Consider the following 26,829-nt stretch of genomic DNA (forward strand, 5'->3'; position numbering starts at 1 on the left):
GAGTCTGTGACCTTGGAAAGTAGAAAGGCCATGACCAGGTTGGTAAGAACTGCTCGAGGCTCCCCTGCATATAAACTCCTAGAAAGCAGGAGACCTTCATGGTCTTTCCACCAAAGACCTCTAGAGAAAATGCTTCACACGTCTAGGTGCCAAAGGAATGTTTGAATGAAATTACCAGAGTTGACTGTGACCACCGGGCCCCCTCTCTAGTGGGCAGTAAACTGAGCTGTCAGGCAAGCCTTTTTCAACTCTTTTCTTCCCCTTACCAAATAGCAGGTCATCCCAGCATTCCCAAGTGTTCAGTCCACCCCTATCTTTGAAGAAAACTTTTTAGGTTTTATTTATTTTTTTTTTTTTTGGCTATGCTGGGGTCTTCACTGCTGCGCCTGGGCTTTCTCTGGTTGCGGTGCACGGGCTTCTTATTGCGGTGGCTTCTCTTGTTGCAGAGCATAGGCTCCAGGCACATGGGCTTCAGTAGTTTCAACTCACGGGCTCTAGAGCATTCCAGTCCCATCTTGAACATCAGAAACTTAAAAAAAAAATGCTATCTTATTGGCATCATTATAAGGAAGAGATGAATACATGGACCAAATTAACTGTATTACAGTGTTTGTGGTCTGCAAGCAAGCAGCTTGGTTGTGTAGAGGGATAAAAGAGGGCTCTTCCTAATGACTAATGTGTCTCTTTAAGCGAACATTAAGAGAGAGGTGCACAGAGTTCTCATCTGAGATGTTCTATTGTTCTGTTTGTTTTTCATTGCTCTGAAATGATTACTGCAAAATTTCTGAAATTGGATGCTTTTCAAAGAGGGAGATTAAAGAGCGCGAGCACAGGCTTGCAGCTGTGTAAAAAAGAATGTGCATCTGGGTTGCTTTAGGATGCTTTGGGCAGCATGTCTTCAGCTTCACCTTAGGCTCTCCGACAGCTCGTGAAGGAACTTTGAGGCCTCTTGGGGGTGCATCTGCCGTGTTCCGTCCACGAGTCTGCTTGGAGCAGACTTGCAGCTGGTAGCATCTCTGCCCGAGCTCAACGCCATCTTTTTCATGTTATTTAACTAAAGCCTCCTAAATGCAGTTTGATGGGGGTGGGTTTCCATAACGCCAGGACAGAGATGCTGTGGCATTCTGAAGAAATCCAGACTGAATGAACTGAATGAGTCCACAAGGGGGGAAGAGAAATCTGGTCTTGACATGCTCGCTGAAGTATTCTGCAGTGACTGCCTGAGAATTCGTAGCTATTTGATTAAGGATCAGTTCTAACTGGAGAGTTCTGTATTTCTTATCCACATTTTTTGGTCTGTTTGACAGTCACCACTTGTCCTGTTTCTAGGCTGTGCTGGGGGTAGTATTCAGACTCTTGGCTCAGCTCCAAGGTTATCTCAGCCCACAGTTGCCAGGCTCACTACAAAGGGCACCAGAAGAAGCTTCGTGTTGTGTAAATAAACTGAAGGCCTCTGTGGAGGAGGGATCCTTTGAGGCTTCTACTTCTCTAGAAATTGCTCCCTCCTCCTCCATACACGCTGCACAGATACACAGACACTTGCCAAGGCTAATTGACCCAGCATGGATGCCCACCCAGGGGAAAACTGTGTAAATACTTGCCTAATCATCTCTCTTTTGGTCTTAATTCTTTTGATTGCAAGTGGCAGAAATGTTGTCTTAAAACAGAATTTATTGGCTTAATGAGTTCAGGTGTGGCTTGATCCAGGTGCTCAGTCACTCTCCCTCCCTTTGCTTTTCTCCATCTTCCTCCTCCTCCCACCCTCCCTCCCTTTCTCTTACGATTTTATTCTCTAGTAGGTTCCCCTCCTTGTGGGGTTCCTCTCCTTGTGAGGATATAAGCTCCAGCAGATCTGAGCTTACATCCTCACAGGGAAAATGCAACTAAAATATGCCTCACCTCTTTCCCAGTAATACAAGCTCCCTATTAGACTGGCTTGGGTGACATGCCCTTCCTGTGGTAACCCCAGGGCTTTGATCGGCCAGGCCTTGATCTTGTGCCTGCCTCTAGGATCAGAGCTCAGGTGGGGTCCCCAGGAAGCACAGGGACTGAGGTTGGGTAGACACCGGGTCCCTAGAGGAGAATTGGTGTGCTGCTGCCAGAAGGAGGGGGTATGGGTGCCCGGCAGAGAGGAATGCCCAGTGTCCACTGCGGAGGCTCACCCCTGGAACATTTAGGATTGGGCAAGCCGTGAGTGGGTCAGTCTGAACATGTATGGGGCTGGGTTTGAGAGGTGTCACGATTGGACCATGAGCACAAGAAGTAGAGAAAGCTAGCATGCAGAGAGAGAACGCGCAGCGTGTAGGATGCCTGACTCCCTGTCCTGGTTCTGATGGCTCTCTGGCTCCTGGTCTAGCCTCTTGGAGAGCCCAGCAGCACTTCTAGCCCTCGGTTGTCTGAGATACCCTTGTATTTTTTCAGTAAGTCCCTGTTTCCCCAAAGCTGTCATTAATTGGTTTTGCTTCCCAGCAATGAAAGGGTCCATGACTGGGCAGAGAAAAACCAGGGACTGTGTTAGGCTAGCTCACAGGGTTTCCCTCCAGGACAGACGCGCCTGCAGGAGATTGATGTGCCTGGAGCAGAAGCATCGTGTGATGGACCCGCGCCTGGTATGGATCGAATTCTGCACATCACGAACAGCTCCCAGTTCTTTAAAGGACAATTAGCAGCAGCAGGAGGAGGGAGGTCACTTAATCACATTAGAAAGTGACACTCATGGTCAGCCTTGGTGAATAATCGCCTCCCTCGCCCATTCATTTACATGAGAACTGCTTGCCTGAAAGATGCTTGATCACACAGCCCAGGTCTTTGGAGGCCAAATGTGGCTGAATAGTCCCGATGTGTCTGAAACTCTTCATTTAGAAAGGGAAGCCCTAAAACTGTCTTTTAGGGTTAGCCGTCTCTTTGGTATCTTCAGAGTTGAGTGTACTGCTTGTTCAGACACCAAATTCTTTTATCACGAGTTCATTTTTGCTATATCTCTATTCTTAAGAACACTTGGTTTGGAAAAGTCTCCGTGTAATCAAAGTAGAAAACTTCAGTAGCTTTGACTTGGATTGTCCTCACCCTTCCTTCCCCTCGCCCTTGAAGTCTTTGCTTAGACATCACCTCCTCCAGGAAGCTTTCCTTGATGGACTCCGCACTGCATTCCATGCTGCTTCTCCTTGTCTCCCAGCCTCCTGTGTCATAGCACTGATTCCACCCGGACTGTAGTTTTTGTCCATTTAGTTGTCTGTCAGCCTCATTCATGTGGGACCTTTTAGAGTGGGCCAGAACTTTGGTTGCACTGGGTCTTGGTTGCAGCACTCGGGATCCTTAGTCTAAGCATGCAAACTCTTTATTTATTTATTTTTATTTATTTGGCTGAGTCAGATCTCAGGTGGCATCTGGCATCTTTCGTTGTGGCATGTGGGCTCTAGTTCCCTGACCAGGGGCTGAACCTGGGCCCCCTGCATAGGGAGCTCAGAGTCTTAGTCACTGGACCACCAGGGAAGTCCCTGCCCCGCCTTTTACATTAAGAAATGTAAGTCATGTGGAGAGCTTTAGTCAGTTACTAAGGTTCACAGCTAATAAAGGAGGTGAAGTCACGATTCAAACCCAGGCAGTCTGAGTCCCCAGACAGCTCGTAATCACTGTTCCAAACTATTGGTCCACCTCCATCTATCTCCTTGCAGCTGGCTCAGATCCTGGCTCGTAGTAGGTGCTCAGGAAACACTGGATGAGCTGAAGTAGACTGAATACTTATGTGTGTGCAGCTTGGCTTAGGACTTTTTATTCATTTTTTTTTGGCCATGCCATGTATCACATGGGACATCAGTTCTCCAGTCAGGGACTGAACCCATGCCCCTTGCTGTGGAAATGAGGAGTCTTAACCACTGGAGCTCCAGGGAAGTCCTGGTTTTGCTTCCTTCATGGCTCTGATGAGAGTTAGAGACAGGGTTGGCTTCCCCCTTGAGCAGAGATGTGCAGCCAGAGTGAGTTTTCACTGGGACCCTTCTCTCCGAGGCTGAGAGACTTCCTCTGTTTGTAAAACTTTCCCACATCAGCAACCTCCTCCAAGACTTTAGCTCTGGGGTGACAGAGTGACAAGGAGCTTCCCGTCTATCTCAGCAGTGTCACAGCTGTTTGGGACTGGGAAGCGGTTTGGAACATCAGATCTTCCAAGAGCGTTTTTCTTGCAGTTTCATTATAGTGGCAGAATTCAGGTGCATATGGAGATCAGTATCTCAAATATCCTGGCCCCCCTTCTGCCTTCACAATCATGCCCAGCTTGGTTTCATTCTGTGGGCAGGCCTGCATGGTCCCCGGGCCCCAGCGAGCTCTCAGGCCCTGGAGCCCAGGTCGGGCCCGAGTCCCCACCCCCGCACTCATTGAGGTTTCCTCCTAAATGACAAGGACAGTTGTTTTGTTTTGGAATGTGGCCATGCATTTCAAAGCAGCTCTGAACATTTATCCAGTTGCATTTGGAGAGAAGAGGGAGGGTGACTATGCATTGTCTTCTCAAAGCTCACCGGAAGCCCCACTGACCTGAAATGTATCATTTCATTTTTCCCTCATCAAAGTCAGTATTCAACAGAAGTAGAAAAGTTGGGAAACTGGGAAAACCATAACAGTAATAAGAATTTACCAAACATTCCAACACAACCGCTGTTAATGTTTTGATTTGAAGCCTTCTGGTTATTTTCAGGGATATAATTGCGCACATACACACATGTGATTGGAGTCATACTTATCGTCTCCTAAATGGTCTCTAAATTGAATTATTTGAGAGTAAACAGATATCCGACTTCTGCTTCTCCACTGCCCCCTGCCCCCAGAAGACTTGGCTGGTATTTACATCTGTGAAGAGAGAAGCAGAAGGTCTCATTGCCTTTTGCAGTGAGTCTGAAACCCCGTCTGTAGCTTCAGTGCTGTGAACGGAGTAGCCAGCTTTTGGCAAGCGAATGTTGACTGCCGTGCGCGTGGCCCAGTCACAATGCGCGTGACTCAGCTATCCAGACTGCGGCCTGTGACTGCGGGATGAAGTCATGCTTCCTTTTAAAATTCCCCAAGTGTGATCCCTGGAGCCCCCGGCAGCTTGATGGCTGGAAATAAGCCCCCATCACAATGGTTCCAGCTATTTCTGAGTTTCCTGGGAACTGTCTCAAGCGTGCTTGGGGACCTGCCCCTGTGGTTTTCTCTGTGGCCCCTAACGTTGCTGCTTGGCTGAGGATGACCCTCATTAGATGGCCAGGGATCTGGGCACCTGGCCCACCTACGGTCACCTTTGCTCTGGCTTGGGTTGGGGAGGGGGTAGGATGCTTTCTCTAACTTTCTGTGTTGTTCAGTCGCTCAGTCATGTCCAAGTCTTCGCAAATTCATGGGCCGCAGCAGGCCAGGCTTCCCTGTCCTTCACTGTTTCCCAGAGTGTGCTCAAACTCATGTCCGTTGAGTCAGTGACGCCATCCAACCATCTCATCCTCTGTCGTCCCCATCTCCAACTGCTCTTAATCTTCCCCAGCATCAGGGTCTTTTCCAGTGAGTTGGCTCTTTGCATCAGATAGCTGGGCCTGTTCCCTGTGTCCACTCTGCACAACCGAGACCAGGCCAGAACTTGTAATAAAACTGGGCCAACAGTGTAGGGATCATGGCCAAGAAATACAGCACTGGGGAGAACTTGCAATTGGGGCTGCCCTCAAGTCCAGGGGTCTCAGAAGGGTGACTCTCTGCCTGCCTTCTGGTCTCCAACTCCCTTGAAAGGGCACATGACTCTCCCAGCAGGGGAGAGGTCCACCCCAGTACAGGGTCAGATCCATGAAGTCAGAGCACAGTCAGTGTCACGCTTGTTTCCTCCTGGTCCTCTGGCCAAGGCTGCTGTTAGCGGTGATGGGGGCCACAGTGGGCGTCTGGCAGAGCAGGGGTCCTAGTGGGCCCGATTGGCCTGGAAGGTTTATTTGCATAGCAGGTTATGACATGACGTGGAGACATTCCCCATGGTTCCTCTGTGAGAGTCCATCTGCCTCTGACCTTCACCGGAAGTGATCCCACCTGTGACTTACCTAGTCAGAGACTTGACTTTAGAGCCAAAAGGTGAGCCCCCGGGTCAAGATCTCAGCACGCCAGAGACCTGAGTCCCAGCTTCTGTCACCAGATTGGTGGGTGGTCATGGGAAGATGCGATCCCCAGAGTCAGGACGACCTGGGCCCCAGAGTTTGCTTGCTTTCTGACCAGTTCTGTGTTGGACCAGTGGCTCAGCCTCCGTAAGATACGATGGCAGATGAAGGTGCAGGTGAACGGGCGCTGCAGCCATGGTTCACGGGCTGTGCTGCTGCTACCGGTGCCATTGCCTTCTCCGTCATGGGCTATAATGTTTACCAAAAAAAAAAAAAGTTTCCTCTCCTCTTAGAGACTTAGGCCTGGAAAATTCCACGGACAGAGAAGCCTGGTGGGCTACAGGTCGAAAGAGCTGGACATGACTGAGTGGCTGAGCACAGCACAGCCAGAGACAGTAGCACTCAGGCTGGAACATGGTGTGCAAGGTGCGGTAGTCCCTGAAACACGGAGACTGGGCAGGTGTATTCCACTGCTCATCCTCTATCCTTCTTTTTTCTTTCTTTCTTTATGGCTGCACGGGGTCTTGGTTGCTGCGTAGGCTTTCTCTCGCTGTGGCTGGTGGAGGCTACCCTTGGATGTGGTGTGCAGGCTCCTCGTGACGGTGGCTTCTCTGGCTGTGGAGCCTGGGCTCGAGGGCGAGAGGGCTTCTGTAGTTGTAGCACACAGGCTTAGCTGCCCTTTGGTATGTGGAATCTTCCCAGACCGAGGGTCAAACCCGTGTCCCTGGCATTGGCAGGGATTCTTTACTGGACCACCAGCAAGGTCTTCCGCTGTCTTCCTTTAAAAGGCACGTGGGCTGATGCTGGCAGTTTTTGGTAATGCATTTCCGCCTTTACAAGTCTGCCTCATCTGCATAACCCAGTGAACCAAAAAGTCATTTTTCTCCAACTCAGTTATTCATCTTATCCTCGGCATTTGGCTATAATAATATCACTCCATCAGTGTGATCATGCAGTAATTCAGGCATTTTGTTCTAGCAACGAGGACACTTACAGTTAATAACACATGAAGCCATTTCATTAAGAAGAAAGTTTTGTTCGGAGCCATTAACACAGGCCGCCAACCAAAACACAAATCATTTCCTTCCTTGGATATTAAGGAAGCAAAATTAATCAGGAACCTAAAGCCATTCCTCAGAGAATCTTTCTTACCCTGAAGTCATCTGACCCTCCTCATTTAACAGTCCTCATAAAGGGCATCTGAGCTTCGAGTTTATAGCACTTGCTCTTCTCTGGGGCCGAAAGCACGCGGCCTGGGCTTCGGGTGTAGCAGCAACTTAAGGCCCCTTAAGTTCTGGTTCTGCTCCTCACCCCCTGGGTCATATTGGGCGCGTTGCTTAGCTGCTCCAAGACTCCATTTCTCGGCATATAAAATTGCAGGGCTCTGGTGAAAACTGTAGGTCAAATGTCTGTCCCATGGTTGGCAATAGTAAATGGTACATCATCTTCTGGAGGCCTGAAGACATTCACATGAACTTAGCTTCCATTCTTGAAAAAGCATTTGGGGACTTCCCTGGTGGTCCAGTGGTTAAGAACCTGTGCTTCCAATACTAGGGACGTGGGTTCAATCCCTGGTCCAGTGAAATAAGATCCAGCATGCCCTGAGGCATGGCCAAAAGATTAAAGGGGGAAAAAACAACAACACATTTTTGGTTTTAAGATGGAGGACTGTGGATAGTAAGGAGTTGCCTGAAGGACTTTGCTGGTGGTGCAGGGGATAAGAATCTGCCTGCCAGTGCAGGGGACACGGGTTCAGTCCCTGGCCCAGGAAGATCCCACGTGGCGGGGAAGCTAAGCCCGTGCGCCACAACTGCGGAGCCCGCACTCTGAAGCCCGCAAGCTGCCGTTACTGAAGCCCACGTGCCTAGAGCCTGTGCTCCACAACAGCAGAAGCCACCGCAGTGAGGAACCCATGCACCGCAACCAGAGAAAGCCTTCACAAAGCAGGAAAGGCCCAGCGCAGGCAAAAATAAAGAAACGGAATAAAAGTAAATTTAAAAATGAAGTTGCCTGAAGCTGGAAACAGAGAGGCACGCATTTGGTGGAGGTTTTCAAACAAGCAGCGTGTAAATGAGCATTAATTTCAGGGTTCTTGCTACATTCCCATCAGCAGCTTTCTCTGGAGGGTCTGGTCCTTGCAGAGGTTAGTAGCATCCATCAGGGATCACCTATGAAGTTCCTCTCCCAGAAGAGCGCCTTGTCCAGAGACCCTGGTGCTTGTGTGGCAGGAGCTGTATAAATGCCCGTGTACCAAGCTTGTTTCGAGTCAGAAGGCCCAGTAGCACTTCCCAGGTTTCATTTGCATCCTTGAAAACCCTCCTGAGAAGGTCATTTACTGAACTCCGCTGCTTCTGTTGACAGTTTTTTGGAAGCAAAGGGGATGCTTAACTGCCCAGCCCACAGACTGTGCGTTCTGTTTGTGTTTCCTTGCCTGCCTGGCATTCGACAATTAATTAGGCAGGCATGGTAATTACCTGCTTTAATTTTGTGATTGCACAGCCTATAATTACCCCTAATTCTGTAATAGGGAGGTTCATGTACACAAAGGCAGATGAAGACGAAGGTGATGGGGTTACCATATCAACAGCTGCCATCGCTTCCTTCCTGCCAGGCATGGCATCTCACAGCCACTCGACAGGATTGGTCTTGGCCCCATTTTACAGATTGAAAAGCTGAGATTTGAGGTGGAGTGTTTGAACCCAGACTTCTCTCCCTGTGCAGCCCATGCACTTTCTCTGGGCCCTTCTGCCCCTCATAGAACAGGCCTCAGACATGCCTAAGGTTCAGCATGTGGCTGGCTAAAGAATCTGTGCTTGGCAGATCTTAAAGCAGAGCTGAGACTTCAGCCCACTGAGAACAAACTCTTAACTCTTCATTCTCCCTCTCCCCTTCTGACTTCTTGGCTTGCTCCCTCCCTTCTTCATATATATAGAGAGAGGAGGGGGGAGGGCTTCCCTGCTGGGGTAAAGAACCTGCCTGCAATGCAGAAGACCAGGGTTTGATCCCTGGGTTGGGAAGATCCCCTGGAGGAGGCATGGAACCCACTCCAGTATTCTTTCCCGAAGAATCCCATGGACAGAGTAGCCTAGCAGGCTGCAGGTGCATAGGGTTGCACAGAGTCAGACACGACTGAGGTGACTAAGCAGTAACAGCAGCAGCAGCACAGAGAGAGAGACAGAGAGAATGGAGGCTGGAAGAGGTAAATATACATACCCAGGACGGCTTGGCTCCAAGAGGGAGAGCTGAAATTCAGGCTCAGGTCTCCCCGAGGCCAGAGTCCTGAACCTGGACCCCCTCTCAGCACTGACATCTGACTGTGTCAGGCTCACAGACTATTTCAGACATCCCACCATCATAAATTAGGGTAAAAAGCTCACTCTCCTGAGGATAGTATCGGTATGGCTTTTTTTTGACTTCCACTTTTATATCCAGGTTTAATATAAATACCAGAGGCTTAAATAGTTTTTATGGTGTATAGTTTGGTTTTCTTAAGAAAATATCTATTAGTTTGTTTGGCTCTGTCAGGTCCTGTGACACACAGGGTCTTCCGTCGTGGTGTGTGGGCTTCTCTCCAGTTGCAGCACACAGGCTCAGCAGTTTCGCTGTGTGGGCTTCGTTGCCCCGTCAGGGACTGAACTCACGTCTCCTGCATTGGAAGGTGGATTCTTAACTGCTGGCCCATCAGGGAAGTCCCTTGAAGGATAGTTGATCTATAATGTCGTCCAGTCTCTGCTGTACAGCAAAATGATTCTGTTATACACGTGTATGCATTCTTTTTTCTATTCTTTTCCATTGTGGTTTATCACAAGATACTGAATATAGTTCCCTGTGCTCCACAGGAGGACCTCGTTGTTTATCCGTAGACGTGTAAATCTTCAGTGTATGTTCAGTGAATTTTACTTCTGTGTATTTCTGTGTAGCCCTGCCCAGAGACACAGGGCGTCTCAAGCACCCTCGATTGTGCCCTTCTGTGCTCCCACTGGGAATCCTCACCTACCCCCAAGGTCATGAAGCTATCCTGTAGGCTTTCTCTTGGTAGCTTTCTGATTTTACCTTACACATTTAGATCTGTGATCCCGAAAGAAAAGAGCAAAAGCCATATATGCAATGGAATATTGCTTAGCCATAAAAAGGAACAAAATTGGGTCATTTGTAGAGATGTGGATGGACCTGGAGACCTTCTTATACAGTGAAGAGAGATGAATTGGAAGCTTGGGACTGACATATATACACAATTGATACTATATATAAAATAGATAATTAATGAGAACTTACTGTATAACACACGAATTCTACTCAGTGCTCTGTGGTGACTACATGGGAAGGAAATTCAAAAAAGAGGGAATATGTGTGTAAATAGAGCTGATTCATTTTTGCTGTATAGCAGAAAATAACACATTATAAAGCAACTATACAGCAATAAAAACTTAATAAAACCAACAAGAAAAGAGATGCGTCAGTGCCCATAGCTGCCTTACCCATAACAGTCCCAACTGGAAGCAGTGTCCACCCCAGCACAGAGGGCGTATAAGCTGTGGCATGCCCACAGCGTGGACAGTGAGCAGGACACGGGAGTGCTACCCACACCACACGGAAACATCGCCCAGACACAACAGGGAGTGAAAAGAACCAGACACCGAGGGGCACACTCTGCAGAGCCCATTGAGATGGAGTTCAGAAGCAGGTGAAAGAAGCCTGGGGGAGCGCTTCGTAGAGTGGGCGGGTGGGTGGTGCTGCTAGGCGGCGGGCACAGGGGGTCTGATGGGCACGCCCCTTCCCAGCAGACGGTCTTCATCTTCCAGATGAGACTGTCTACCTGTGAGTCTGCTCTGGGTTCAGTTCATCCGGACTGAGAATTTTGCCTCCTCCCCCACTTAACCTCTCCTTCCCCCCAGGATTATTACACACATCCCTGGGGTCATTCTTCCCCATGGAAAAGAAACCTCAAGATTCGAATTCCTTCTTAAAATAGAGAAGAGAGGATTTGCCCCATTCCTGATGACAGATATTACCCTTCTATTTTCTTTTTCTTTTGCTGAGTCAAGGAGATTGGACTTGAAGTGTCTTTTTATTGCTCATTTTAAAAGGGAACTTGTTTTTGCTGGGAGAGGTCAACTCTTTTTATTCCTCCAAGGAATTATTATCGTTATGGCTCAAGCAGACAGAACTGGGGCCTATCAAACTTAATTTGGAGGGAGCAAGCCCTTAAAAACAAAACAAAACAAGAACAGAAACCTAATAATTTTGGACATAAGCCCTTTGAATTCTTCAGTGAAAGAAGTGCACAGTTTGGTTAAGTCTAATTCAAGGACAACTTAATTTTCAGAGATCATTTCCTGATTTCAGATGCTAAAAGCATGGCTGTTGAGGCTGGACTGTTGAGGTAATTCTGCGTGATTTTGATGGCATTAGATTCCTGAAGGGAGAGGCATGAATGAGAGAGAGCAGTTGACATCGCTGGTACCAAAGAGACTGTTGTAAGGACATGTGGTCTCCCCAGCAGAGGGGCGGTTAGGCCTCAGAGCTGTTGAGCAGGGACCTTGCTTGCCAGTTGCCAGCATTGCTGGCTTGGGGTTCCTGGGGCCCTGGAGGGCCTGGGTTCTGCAGCTGTGTGCTGTAATAGAAAGGGCCGGGCCTGGACTTCCCTGGCGGTCCAGTGGTTAAGACTCTGAGCTTCCACTGCAGGAGGTGTGGGTTCAATACCTGGTCGGGGAACTTAGATCCCACATGCCACTTGGTACAGTCAAAAAGTACAGTCAGGCCTTCGCCATGAGGCAGACCTGGGTTCAACTTTCCATTTCCCTACCTCCTCTGGGCAGGCAACACACCCACTCTGAGCCCACATCTTTATCTGGGGAAGGGGCAAGTTCACACTGTCTGCCTTGCAGACTCGCGTGAGGATGCCTGGTGAGGTGTGTGGCATCCCTTACACATAGTAGGTACTTCATAAATGGCAAGTGTTAGCATCGAAGGTGTTTCTATGTTATTGGCATTCTGAAAAATATTGTTTCACTCTCTTGGGTCTGACCGTGTTCTTGACTCTTGCTTCATGGCTTTGACTGCTAACCAGAGAGGTCTGGGTTTGATTGACATCCAGACAGCAGTGAAAGCTGAGAACAGGGATGCTTGACCAGAAGTGTGTTGTTGGTCTCCATGGGCTCCGTGACCAGCTCCCCTTGTCTTGTTATCAGATGGCCTCCAGCTAGAACAGAGGCTGGTGCCAGAAATGCCCACTGGCCGCTCTTCACCTCTGAGATGGCCTCAGTCTAACGATACTGGCTGGGGCAGGGTGGTCACTTAACTCGAGGAAGTGCCTGGGCCCTTCTCTGCCCCCAGTCCCCCTGGGGCATCAGTTCTCCCCACCCAGTGTTCCCGGGAGGCTTCTCTCCCACTTGCTGGGTGACTCAGACAGCTGAGCTTTCAAGACAGAGGCTCCAGGGATGGTTCTGCTATTGCCCTGCCCCTTGGGTATGAAGTCCTCCTAAGTCAAGCCCAAGGTCAGACCTCCTGCCTGATTTCCATGAACCCCTTGGTCTCCACAATGAAATGGGAGTGGGATGTGGGTGGAAGAGCCCAGTAAAGTGCTTGGGGTTTGTGAATGATCTAAGGACACAGAGGCCCCCTGAGGGGGTCCGTGAAGGGACCTAGAGGCTCTCCAGTTCAACTCCTGCACCCCATCCAGTCTCAGGGACAGAGCTGCTTTCACAGACTCTGGAGAAATAATGTGTTTTGGGAGTCATGTTTAGGGAGCTTTTTAGGGGAGAGGCATGATCATTCATATTTTTATTCGAAATTTTTAATGACCCACAGCATAACTTGTTCTGAACTCTGAGTCTAAGGCTCAGCAGTAATCTGTATACTTATTCTTTACTGAACAGAGCTCCTAGGGTGGAGACCGTAGAGCTAAGACAGGTGTGCCTTCAGCGGCAGTGCTTCTTCCCTTCCTTCTTTGCAGAATTTCATGTTTTTGATGATGATGGTTATAACAACAACAATAATAATAGCAGCAGGTAACCCTCACGGCATTTGTATAAACACTTTCAGGCACGTTCCCCCCTCCCCGCCCCCCAGTTATACCCGTTTCTCAAGTGAGTAAACTGAGATTCAGAAGCAGTTTACCTAACATCACATAACTGACTGGTGGTCGAGGTCTGATCTTCTGGGATTCCCCCTGCAGTCCGTGAGCCAGCTATGACCATTCCCATGCCCTGGTAGAGCCCAGTTCCCATCAGCCAAACCATTGGAGGGGATAAATATTAAAGCTGATTAGCAAGATCAGAGACTTACAAAATCCATACCTTTGTAAATCCCCAGTGGCGGCCTAACCAATGGGTTGCATTTTTTTCAATGTTGTGTATTTATGTGTTTTATTTTTGGCTGTGCCGGGCCTTTGTTGTGGCGTGTGTGCTTTCTCTAGCTGAGGCGAGCTGGGGGTACTCTCTAGTTGTGGTGCGAAGGCTTCTCATTGCAGTGGCTTCTTCTGCTGCAGAACACAGGCTCTAGAGTGCTGGCTCAGTAGTTGGCAGCATGCGGGCTCCAAAACCGGCTCCATTAGTTGCGGTGCATGGGCCTAGATGCCCTGAGGCACGTGGGACCTGAGTTCCCTGACCAGGGATTGGACCAGTGTCCCCTGCATTGGCAGGTTTCTTAACTACTGGACCACAGGGAAGTCCTTATGTTACATTTTTAATTGTTTCTTTATCAAACACTTAAATGGCATCTTCTGTCTACCAGGCCCTATTCTAAGCCTGTTACACATGTGAACTTATTTACTCCTCCCAAGACCCAGCAAGGGAGGTAATACCCTTATTTCTCAAAGGAGGAAGCAGAGGCACAGAGAAGTGAAGTGGCTTTCTCAGGGTGCACGGCAGAGCTGGGGTCTGAACCCCAGAATTTGGCTGCAGTGTCTCGGCGCGTAACTGCCTCCATGCATTGGGTCTGCTTCCTGGTGACACTGCTCTGATGTCAGAGCCCCCATTCTCCACCACCAGAAACTTGCTTCCCTCCCTGCCCCAGTCATCATGCCCACGGCCTTCCCTCTCTCCAATGCTGTTTATTCAGATTCTCAGTCCGGGTGGCTTTCCCCAAGCCATGGGCCCCCAGAGCCAGACATCAAGGAGGATATGAGATGAGCAGGGAGTATTTGTCACAGAAAGGAAGGATTGAACTAACGGTTTCTTTTTTGAAAAACAAAATGCGTTGGTTGGTGATTGGTTGGTGGGTGCACCCGGTCTTAGTTGTGGCTTGAAGGCTCTCTGGTGTGGCGTGCCGGCTCTCAAGTGCACAGGCTCAGTAGTCGCAGCTCACAGGCTTAGCAGCCCATCGGCTTCTAGTTCCCCAACCAGGGATCGGACCTGCGTCTTCTGCATTGGACCGCCAGGGAGGTTCCTGAACTAATGGTTTCTGAGGTCCTTTCTAATGCTGCTGTTCCAAAGTTCTGAGTTCTTAAATGCCTGCTATCCCCACAGCAGGGGGTAACACTTGGAGTGTGGAAGGCCAAGGGATGATGCTGTTTCTAGAACAGGATGTTTGCTCTCATCTGAACATTTTTAAGAAGGTTTTAAAGAACACAAGCAAATCAACACCATCCTGGTTGTTAAGACATTTTTAAGAATTTAAGAGATGAAAGAATTTTAAAGAAAAGGCAGGCAGGTAGGCATGATGCTGGTTTGCCAAAGCGAGGAATGGAGCCTGAAGAAGTGAGATGGTTGTAATGATGCAGGAGCCTTCCCTGCTCGATGAACCTGCCCCAGAACCTAGTCTCTGGCATGAGCATCCTTCTCGGACAGCCGCTGGAGGAGTTTGAATGGGGAAACACGGGAGGCTGAAGGAGTGCCTGAAGCCTGCTGTTGTGGTCCCACAAGGAGCGGGGCTGCCTCTGGAGGTGGGCTTGGCTAATCCCTGCTGCTCAGTACTTGGACATGGGGGTAACGAACAGCACTGGTCAATGCTGATGCCCAGATTTCTGACTCAGGCAACTCAGTGATCCATTCGCCGAGAGAGTGAGGTAGAGATCCTGAGTGTAGAGCTAGACAAGAAGAGCTTTCTCAAGCCTGAGTCCAGAGTTCACGTCAGAGATCCAGACTAGAGATAACAATTTGAGAGCCGTTGACCTAAAACGAAATGTGCAGATGTGGGAGTGGACACCTGTGTCAGGGCGAGGAGGGTCCTGGGAACACGGGCAGGAGAGGACGTACCCACGAGGAAGCCCAAGAAGGGTCCATTGGAGAGGCAGAAAGGAATCAGTGCTTGCACAGAGTGAAGCATTTGGCTCTTGAATGTGTTAAGAGAAATGTAGAATTATAATTTATAGCACACATTAGAGTTGCCAATTTTTATCGTTATGTGAGAGGTTTTTAAGATGTGTATTGACATTCAGTGATTGCAGATTATAAGAGCTATTTATCATTGGAGATTTTACTCTCTGGGCTGTTCTTAACTCATGTAATTTTTAAAAATGCATTGATCTCTCTCCCTCTGTTTTCCCTCATGATGCAGTTGCTGGGTGTCCCTGGGAGCTGTGAGGGCCTGTAAATGCTGATGACACAGCCCTCATGTGTTGTGCCCCCAGAGTGTTCTCTTGATTAAAGAAATTTTACACCCCAGTTATGCTTATCCCATATGGATGTGACTTTCCATCCAACTGGGTCGATCTCAACTCTGGTCTCTCCCTCCTTCTCCAAATCAGTCTCCACCCACTCCATGTGCTGGTCTTTGTGAAGCCAGGCGTAGCTGGATGGCTTCTATACCTAAACACTCTCCATACTGCCTTGGGAACAGGCTCTATCAGTAAGGTCTCAGCTCCATTTTCTAGATGAGGAAACACATAGTCAGAGAGGAGGGAGAGTCTGTGCTTTGCATTAGAGGTTCCCCTAATTGCCCATTGTCTTAGTCCACTTGGGGTGCTAATGGTCCACTTGGGCTGCTGTAACAACTACAGACGGGGTGATTTCAACAATAAACTCTTCCACACAGTTCTAGAGGCTGGGAAGTCCAAAACCAAAGCTCCAGACAGCTCTCTCCTCACTGTCTTTGCATAACGGGAGGCATGAGGGAGCTCTGGGGTCTCTTTTATAAGGGCACTAATCCTATTCATGAGGGCTCCACCCTCATGACCTAATCATCTCCTGCCCCAGTACTGCATTGGTGGTTTGGATTTCCATATGTGCATTTTGGGGGAGGGGCACATTCTGACTGTAACATCGCCTACTTGTCAGAATCACCAGAAGGCTTTGGGACTCTAGGAATTCCTGGGTCTCAGATGGTTTCTGTGTGGTCCACCCCAGGGCTGGTAATTATTGGAAAGCACTGCCCTTCTCTGCACTAAATTTGTATATGTTTGTTGAAAAACAACAATAATGAGGACTTTCTGAGTATCTAAATCAGGGACCAGAGAAGTTTTTTTGTAAAGGACCAGAAAGTAAATGGCTTCCCAGATGGTGCTGGTGGTAAAGAACCCACCTGCCAATTTAGACATAAGAGATACAGATTTGACCCCTGGGTTGGGAAGATCCCCTGGAGGAGGGCACGGCAACCCACTCTAGTATCCTTGCCTGGAGAATCCCATGGACAGAGGAGCCTGGTGGAGTCCATAGGGCCACCCAGAACTGGACATGACTGAAGTGACTTAGCGTGCACACGTGCAGAGAGTAAGCATTTTCAGCTTTGCAGGCCATGTGGTCTTTGTTGCAGCCACTCTGCCACTGTAAGCGGCTATAAACAGTAGGTAAACAAATAGCATCACCAACTCTGTGAACGTGAAATTTGAGCAAACTCCAGGAGATAGCGGAGGACAGGGAAGCCTAGCGTGCTGCAGCCTGTGGGGTCGCTAAGAGCCAGACACAACTTAGTGACTGAACAACAACAAACAAATAGATGCGGCTGGATTTGACCCACAGGCCACAGCTTCCCTCCCCTGACCTAGGTAATTTGTTTTGTACTTGCTCAGATAAGCAATTACATTTGCCACTCTTAAGGGGATATTTGCACTTGTGTGAAAATATAGTACAAGTAGATATAGTCCATTCAAAATGTATCAGAGAAGAATGGCATTCAGCCATGAGTCTGTAGACCTCTAAAGCATTAGCTTGACCAGTTTAGAGGTGAATATTTCTCTTTTAAAGAAAAAAAAGTTTTGAATAGATCATCTAGTATTTGGTGTAATAATTTGGCCTCATAATTTCATCAGAGACCCAAGGTCCTTCCACTTTTCTATATCCATTCTCTTGATCACCTCATGATCATAAAATGACTGCTGGAGCTCCAGTCTTCACATCTGTGTTTGAGAAAGAAGAAGACAGGGAGAAGAGTTAAAAGGCACTTATTGGCTGGGTCAGATCTCTCCTAAGAGCTTTCTTTCATCTGTTTGTTGTTCAATCGCTAAGTCGTGTCCAGTTCTTTGCGACTCCATGAACTGCCGCACATGAGTCTTCCCTGTCCTTTACTGTCTCCCTGAGTTTGCTCAAATTCATGTCCATTGAGTCAGCGATGCCATCCAACCATCTCATCCTCTGTTGCCTAATTCTCTGCTTGCATCTTTCCCAACATCAGGGTCTTTTCCAATGAGTCTGCCAGGAACACCGGAAAATGTGGTTAATTTTTTTTGTTCCTGAACACATTGCTCTCCCCAGAAGTATTGGAGGGAAATGGATACTGATTGGGCAGCTTGCATTTGCTGTGACTTGTAAGGACCCAAAGAATGCCCTACAAGTCCTAGCTCCTGGGTTTACTTGCCGACTGACCCATCTTGTCTCAGTCCCTGGAGACTTAATTCCTGAAGTCTCTGTTCCACAGCTAGCCAAGACTTTCCAGATGTTTCTGGGGTCTAATTATCCTTCCCTGTTACAAAACAAATCCTTGCATAATTGTGATAACCATCTGTCTATCTGTTGTACCACTGCTTGGGTACCTAGTGCCAGAAAAGCTCTTGAGACATATCTTTTCCTCTTTAGGCAACTTTGGCTGCTATAAAGTTCTTTCCTAATGAAATTTGTCTTTCTCTAGCTTCTGTCTGCTGGAAGTTTGCCTCCTGGAATCATCCAGAACACGTCATCTCGGTCTTTCCTTTTCCTCATTGCGGTCTTCAGAGTTCCGTACCTCCTCCATCTTTGAGGCTCAGTTTACCATCCTCCAGTCTCTTCCATCTTCCTTCTGATAATTTGGTTGCAGATCATCTCTGAGGACCTGTGCTTCTAAACTTTTAAAGTGTGTGTGAGCCAGTTGGGGTTCTGGTGAAGACACAGATTCTGAGTCAGTGCATCTGGGGTGGAGCCTGAGATGCTGCATTTCTGCCACCTTACCACGTGATGCTGATGCTCCTGGTTCGCGGACCGCGTTTTGAGTAGCAAGTCTTCTGGGCGTTTCTGAACCTATTTCAGTTCATCTTTTAACAGGCAGCAGCTAAAACCTAAGTTGGTGTGGTCAACTTAGAATAAACCAAGACTCGTCAACTCCTTTTATTTAAAATATATCAGATACCTTTTAATGAGATCTAAATAGTTGGAGAAGGAAATGGCAACCCACTGCAGTATTGTTGCCTAGGAAATCCCATGGACAGAGGAGCCTGGCAGGCTACAGTCCAGGGGATCACAGAGAATCAGACACGACTGAGCAAATAATACATAGGCCTTTTCTTGGTGACCCTTTGATGGTATTCACTTAACTTGAATTTACTAAAACCCGTGAGTCTGTATCCCAGGCCATTGCTGTACCGTATCTCCCCCATCTTATCTTACAGTGTTGGCTTTTGGGGTTGTATTGCAAAGTCCAGCACTGATCTTTTTAAGTTTCATCATGTTGCATTAGACTCATCCCTCAAGTCACTTGAGATCACTTGATATCTGTCATCCAGGATATTTACTGTCTCTCTTCACTTGGGGGCTTCTATCAGACTTGATAGGCCTCCGTTTCTCCATCTAAGTCCACTGGAAACTTCCATCCATTGATTGGCATTCTTTGGGTTTAAATTCTCCCTCCTTCACCTTGTTCGCCAGAATATCGGTGGTCACCTTCCCAGAGCTCAGATGTATGAGGTCCACATTTGGGGATGCAGGTACTCTTTAGAGAGAGGCAGAATTTATCAGTCACGGTAGACATGTCTGCTTTTACGGTGAAAGAGGTTTTAGGACATGTATTGACATTCGCTGACTGCAGATTACAGTAGCTATTTATCAGTGGAGACTTCACCCTCTGGGCTGCTCTTTTCTTTTTTTTGTTTTTAATTCTACTTATTTTTGGCTGTGGCGGGTCTTCATTGCGGTGTGCGGGCTTCTCGCTGTGGTGGCTTCTCTTGCTGTGCAGCATGGGCTCTAGGGCGTGGGCTTCAGGCGTTGTGGCCCACGGGCTTCGTTGCTCCGCAGCACATGGGATCCTCCCTGACCAGGGGTCAAACCCATGCCTCCTGCACTGGCCGGCAGATCCTTTACCACTGAGCCACCAGAAAAGCCCTGGGCTGCTCTTATTAACTCATATCATTTAAAAAAAATTCTTTGCGCTCTCTCCCACTTCTCTGTTTTGCTTTCTGACATAGTTGCTGTGTGTCCCTGGAAGGTGTGAGGGCCTGTAAAAAAAAAAAAAAAAAAAAGCAGGTGAAATAGCCCTTGCATTTTATACCCCTTGAATGTTACCTTGAGGACCACATCTTGATTAAAATGAAGAAGTTTCATGCCCCAGGTGTGTGTATGCCATCCTGATGTGACCTTCCACTGGGTTGTGCTGATCTCAGCTCTTGCCCCCTCCCTCCCTCCTCCTCCCTGGGATTGATTTCACACCACCGCCCCCACCCCTCCCCACCGGCGTGCTGGCCTGTGTGATCCAGGCACAGCTGCTCGGCTTATAAGCCTGACTGTTCTCCCCACCACCTTGGGAGGAGGTGCCGTTAGTCAGCTCCATTAACAGATGAAGAAACGCAGGCCAGCAAGGATGAATGGCCTCTCCACCGCCATCTGTCACTGTTACAGCATGCCTGGGACAAAAGCATGGAAATGCGTCTCTGAGATGAATTGGGCCGTCGCTCTCCACTGATACTGGGAACTGATGTTCATCAGTACACAGCCTGCCAGAGGGTGCCATTCTCTCGTGTACCCATTTATGCACATGGTACACTGAGTCCCTCCTCCACGCCCAGCACTGGGCCTCCAGTGACCCAGGGGGCAGATGTGGCCCTGCGGTCACAGAGCTGGTTTTCCTGGAGTCGGGGGAGGTGTTGCCAGAGCCCCACCCCCTTTGTAATGAGAATTTTTTTCACTTTTAAATTTTAATTTTTACAATGTTGTATTGGTTTCTGCCATACAGCAATGCAAATCAGCCGTAATTATACATATATCCCCTCCATCTCGAGCCTCTCTCTGCTCCCCAATCCCATCCCTCTAGCTCATCACAGGGCACCAGCTGGGCTCCCTGTGCTTACAGCAACTTCTCATCAGTTGTCCATTTTACACAGGATAGTATATAGGTTCATCAACACCATTTTTCTAGATTCCACATATATGCATTAATATACAATATTTGTTTTTCTCTTTCTGACTTATTTCACTCTGTATAATAGGCTCTAGGTTCATCCACCTCACTAGAATTGACTCAAATTCATTTTTTATGGTTGAGTAATATTCCACTGTATAAAGAAGATGTACATCTCCTTTATCTGAGATTCCTTAAAAAACTAGGAATAAGCCTACCATATACCCAGCAACCCCACTGCTGGGCATATAGTGTGAGAAAACCCCAGTTCTAAAAGACACACGACCCCCAGTGTTCATTGCTGCACTCTTTACAATAGCCAGGACATGGAGGCATCCAGCGTGGAATGAGAGTTTTAAGAGACTTGATATTTTCTTTCTCTTTTCGTTTTCTCCAAAGGTCTACATCCGGATAAAAGATGACGAGTGGAACGTCTACCGGCGGTACGCGGAGTTCAGGACTTTGCACCACAAGTTACAGAACAAATACCCTCAAGTGAGGGCCTTCAACTTCCCACCCAAGAAGGCCATCGGGAACAAGGTAGGTGCCGCCGCTGCTGTGGGCCGGGCAGCTCTCCGCCTGGTGCCTCCGTCTCCTCCTTCCGCCGGCGATTTAAACACCTGGGCTCCTTTATATAACTCAAAAAGTTGGCTGATACGAGAAAAAAGATGGGAACGAAGTAAACCCTAAAGACAGTCGAGTTACGTCTTGTCTGCGTGTCCATCCTCTGATTTCTCTGGAGCGGGGCTGCCACACCTGTTCTGCTAAAGGGCCAGAGAGTAAGTGTCCTGGCTTCGCAGCCCCTACCACTTGAGCCAAAACACCAGCTCTGCCATCGTGGCAGCAGCTGCAGACAGTGCGTGCGCGAGCATGCCTGTGTGCCAGGAAAGCTTTATTTATTAGAAGAGGTGGCCGCCGGATCTGGCCTATGGGACATAGTTTGCCAGCTCCTGTTTTGGACCAAAAAAAAAAAGTCTTCTGGTTTTCATCCATGGTTGTCATGATATTTATTTGGACTTAAGGGTATGGAGTTGTTTCCCAGGTAAGGCTTTCTCAGAAGAGCTTGTTTTATTACAGGATTGCTGCCTCATGGGGGTTGGTCATTGATAATGAACTAGTGTGTTTCCGTGTGTTCATCCTTGTGCCCTGGAGAAAGGAGGCACTAGCCCTCCTCTCTGGCCAGTTAGCACCCATGCTTTCATCCAGCCAGCATTACTGAGCTCCAGTCAGTGTCACACTGTAAGTGGCCCAAAAGATGACAGCCGAGCTTGGCATAGGGCCCCGCTGTGTTGTCTGCTTCAGCCGGTTGGCATCATTTCTGTCATCCATCACATTTGCAGCCATTCTCCATCTTGGCTGGGCTTTGGATCACTCGGGAAGCTTTCCAGACTCTGCGACCTGCCTACTCCCCACCCCCTATCCTGGGCTGACTGGCCTGGAGTGAGGCCTGTGCATGGAGGGGTTTCAAGTGACTCCAGGATGCAGACAAGCCAGAGAGCCCCTGGCTTCCAGTCAAGTAGGAGACAGAGACACTTCATCATTGCACCATATGAACTAGCTTGGCAGAGGCAGTTGAATCAGATGAGATAACATGGATTCTTCTCGGGACCTGGGAGAAGTTGGGCCTTGGATGGGAGTTGTTTTTCAGAGTGTGACCCCCGATCCACAGCATCAGCCTCACCTGGAGCTTGTGAGAAATGCAGGTTCTCAGGCTGCTTCCTGCACCTACTGGAAGACAGGTTCTGGGGCCGGGACCCCACAGGGAGGGTGGGGCTTAGCAAGCTCTCTGGGTGGTGCTGACCCATAGGAAGTGTGGGAACCCCAGCACTGTCACATGGTTGAAGCCTGTGCAGGTCCCACTGGCCTTGAATTTCCTAGGATATCCTACGGTCTTCCTCATAGAAAAACCAGAGCAAGAGTTTCCATAACCCACTCCCCACACTCAGCCAATTTCATAGAGAAAACTTACTGACCATTGTGTTTATATGTTCAGAGGTGTCTGTGTTTAAACCAGATTAGAAATCTGATCATATCAGGGTCTGCTGCTGCTGCTGCTAAATCACATCAGTCGTCTCCGACTCTGTGCGACCCCATAGACGGCAGCCCACCAGGCTCCCGTCCCTGGGATTCTCCAGGCAAGAACACTGGATTGGGTTGCCGTTGCCTTCTCCGACATCAGGGTCTGCTGGAACATAATTTAAAGAGTTATAAAGCAGGTTTGTCTCAGACCCAGAATAAATCTGTTGTTCCTTTTCTTCTGTTGAAGAAAAACAGAGTTGAGCCCATAAAAAACAGAAGACTGAGAAATTCTCTACTTGTTCACAGCAAGGAGTAAAATACTTCTTATGAAAATGGGGGAGGGGACTATATTACTGATTTAATCTCATGACTTGCAGGCTCATACAAATCTTGGAACCCATCCAGAATATCTTCAAGTGTCATAAAATGAAATTCTATGTAACCAACATATTATCACTGTAAGATGTTCTCATCTGCAGAGAGCATTACCCTGGCGCAGCCCTTGCACGACACCTGCAGGGAACATGGCCTGTCTGCGTCTCACTGAGGGAATTAGTATGAGGCTGGACCTGGGCATTTCTGTCTGCCACTGTGTTTTCATCTCCTGTGGCTGCTGTAGGGGGGCTTCCCCGGTGGCGCAGTGGTAAAGAACCCGCCTGCCAATGCAGGAGATGCAGGTTCGATCCCTGGGTCCGGAAGATTCCCTGGAGGAGGAAATGGCAACCCACTCCAGTGTTCTTGCCTGGGAAATCCCGTGGACAGAGGAGGCTGGTGGGCTGCAGTCCTTGAGGGTCACAAGAGTTGGGCATAACTGAGTGACTGAGCATGCATGCATGCACATGGCTGCTGTAACCGTTTCCCACACGTTTAGTGGTCTAAAACAATTGCAGTTAATTCTCTAAAGCCAGCCTCAATGGGCTACGATTCTGGCATGGGCGGGGCCCGTATTACTCCTGGAGAGGCCACTCCTTGTGGTTTGCAACTTCTAGAGGCCCCCACATCCCTTAGTTTGTGGCCCCCTTCTTTCTTCAAGGCCACAATCTCATCGCTCTGGTGTCTCTGCTTCTATTAATATAGATCTCCTTCTCTGACTCCTCTTCCTCTAATAAGGACTGCTGTGATCACAGTCCCCCCCCCACCCCCCAAAATCTATGATCATCTCCTCTCTCAAGTTCTGCAAAGCCCCTTTTGCCGTGTAAGGTGAGATGCCCTTGGACTCTGGGATGAGGATGGGGAGGGACATCTTTGGGGCCCTACTTGCTGAATTCTTTCTCTGCAGCCCCAAGGGACCACCCCCCCCCCCGCCCCTGACCCTCACTTCATCTCTCCTCAAGCCTTATGGTTGCACAGAACTTATTTAAAATAAGACAGAGCCATCCAGAGCACCACCGGTCCTCAGTGTGCTGGTGTGCCAGGCTCAGGTTTAGTGAAGGAAACGCAGCCCTGAGGGGTTGGAGGAGCCTTCTGGAGTCACGTGACCATAGACAGAGCGTGAGCAGTCCTGCCTCTCCTATGCCAGGCACACCTGGCGAGAGAGAGTTTCCCCTCTGAGTGGGCCACCTGCATTCGTGCTCTGGTCTCCCATCCCTGTCAATCTGGGCCTGACCTTCACCAGCAGTGGGCTTTGCACCTGTGAAATCTGTCAATAGGGTACCCAGGGCAACCCTGTTTACGAATAAATGAGCTTGGAATTAAAGGTACCCTCTGGATGGGCCTGACCCAGTGGTGACTGGCTTATACACACACACTGGCTGGTTCTTCACCAGATCATTGGTTCTGTTCCCCATGGTTAGGAGTGGATCTGACAGTCTCCAGTCTTGCTTGGGAATCTCACAGCTCAGGGCCTTGGCTGCTTGTCTGGTCTGTGTGGCCCTTTAGCTTTTAATTGGCTGGTTGGGTTCTGCATGCATGAGTGCTCAGTCGTGTCTGACTCTGCGACCCCATGGACTGAAGCCCGCCAGGCTCCTCTGTCCTTGGAATTCTCCAGCCAAGAATACCGGAGTGGGTTGCCATTTCCTTCTCCAGGAGACCTTCCTGATGCAGGGATCGAACCTGCGTCTCCTGCATCAGTGGGCAGATTTTTAACACTGAGCCCACCTGAGAAGCCCTGGTCAGGTTCTGACTCTAGTTTAACTCCCTCTAGTCTGTGCTGCCGCCCGCCAACCCCCATCAGATCTGAGGATCTGTGTGATTTTCAAGGGCAGAATGAGTCAGGATTCAGGACCTCAATGCCCAAGGCCGGTGATGAACTCTTCTTATAAGACCAAGCTTTCACTGGCTACACCTGAGTCTAATAACTCAGGAAACCTGCTTTGATACCCTATGGGCAAAGTTTCTAGAGTGCTTGATTCTCAGTTGAGCCAGAAAAATGTACCCCACCAAAGTCTTTTCTTTGATTGGGTCACTTCACCAGTGGAAGGAACACTTGCCTGCCTGGACCATTGAGCCATGTATTAATATGGAACACTTGCCTTCCCGGACCATTAAGGTGTGTATTAATATGCAGACACACATCTCCAGGGGGGCTGAGTTACATGCACCTGGTTGCTCTAAGCCTTAGACCCGTTAAATGATTCACTGTAGAATCTACAGTCCTGGACAGTATTCAAAGGACGTATTAAACACATCGTAGCCTTTTAAAATTCATCAGATGAGCACCTTTCTAGCCTGAATTTCTGTTTCCCTAGAAGTAAAATGTCATCTTAACCCCAGTTTGAACTTTTAAAAAATCAATTAAATTTACACATTTTATAGCTTCTGGATGCAAGATTTGTCTTCACCAATGCATTTCTTTAACCACAATATGCTGTGTATGTGTTTAGTTATAAATGCGCAGGAAGCCCAGTGCACTCGATGGAGATACAGTCATGCCTTCATGTACCAATCCAACCCATCGCATTAAAATAGTTTTCTGAGTCAGTGAAATATGTATTCCTTCGTAGCCAAGTCAGGCCACAATAGTTGTGTGTTAAAGTTGCTAGTGTTGGTTTAGTTGCTAAGTCATGTCCAACTCTTGTGACTTCATGGACTGTGGCCCACCAGGCTCCTCTGTCCATGGGATTCTCCAGGCAAGAATACTGATGTGGGTTGCCATGCCCTCCTCTGGGGGATCTGCCCAACCCAGGGATCAAACCTGCGTCTCCTGCACTGAAGGCGGTTTCCTGCATTACCTTCAGATTCTTTTCCGCTGAGCACCAGGGAAGCCCATATTAAAGTTGTTGTTCAGTCTGTAAGTTGTGTCCGACTCTGCAGTCCCATGGACTGCCACACGCCAGGCCTCCCTGTCTTTCACTATCTCTCAGAGTTTGCTCAAACTCATGTCCATTGAGTCAATGCTGCCATCCTACCATCTCATTGTCTGTTGATTAAAATACTGGAGTGGGTAGCCGTTCCCTTCTCCAGGGGATATTCCCAACCCAGGAATCAAACCCAGGTCTCCTGCATTGCAGGAGGATTCTTTACCAACTGAGCCACCAGGGAAACCCAAGAATACTGGAGTGGGTAGCCTATCCCTTCTCCAGCGGATCTTTCCAACCCAGGAATCAACCTGGGGTTTCCTATATTGCAGGCAGATTCTTACCAGTTGAGTTACCAGGGAAGCCCCTAAAGTTACTTTTTAACTATTAAATATCACAGGCATGGGACTTCTATCACTCAGGATAAACTTGGGGTTTTTTTGTTGTTGTTGTTCAGTCACTCAGTCGTGTCTGACTCTCTGCAAGCCTATGGACTGCCGCATGCCAGGCCTCCCTGTCCCTCACCATCTCCTAGAGTTTGCTCAAGTTCAAGTCCATTGAATCAGTGATGCCATCCACCCATCTCAGCCTTTGTCAGCCTCCTCTTCTTCTGCCTTCAGTCTTCCCTGGCATCAGAATCTTTTCCAGTGAGTCAGCTCTTCACATCAGGTGGCCAAAGTATTGGAGCTTCAGCTTCAGCATCAGTCTTCCAACGAGTATTCAGGGTTGATTTCCTTTAGGGTTGACTGGTTTGATCTCCTTACAGTCCAAGGGACTCTCAAGAGTCTTCTCCGGTACCACAATTCGAAAGCATCAATTCTTCGGCACTCAGCCTTCTTTATGATCTAACTCTCTACTATAAAAGACCTTGAGCACATAGACCTTTGTCAGCAAAGTGATGTCTTTTCTTTTTAATACAATGTCAAGGTTTGTCTTAGCTTTCCTGCCAAGAAGCCATCATCTTCTAATTTCATGGCTGCAGTCACCATCTGAAGTGATCCTGGAGCCCAAGAACAGGAAATCTG

The 26,829-nt window shown here is 48.5% G+C and overlaps 1 protein-coding gene across 4 annotated transcripts in view; it reads left to right on the forward strand.

Annotated features, from left to right (window-relative positions):
- SNX29 (sorting nexin 29) overlaps positions 1–26,829 on the forward strand; it is a 599,088-nt gene that overhangs the window by 459,747 nt on the left and 112,512 nt on the right. For all 4 annotated transcript variants that reach the window (XM_061402536.1, XM_061402537.1, XM_061402539.1 and 1 more), the window contains one exon: positions 20,949–21,089. In XM_061402536.1, the coding sequence (XP_061258520.1) occupies positions 20,949–21,089 (141 nt within the window). The remainder of the gene's footprint in view (positions 1–20,948; positions 21,090–26,829) is intronic.

The sequence above is a fragment of the Bos javanicus genome, chromosome 25 (assembly GCF_032452875.1).
Source record: "Bos javanicus breed banteng chromosome 25, ARS-OSU_banteng_1.0, whole genome shotgun sequence".
NCBI lineage: Eukaryota > Metazoa > Chordata > Mammalia > Artiodactyla > Bovidae > Bos > Bos javanicus.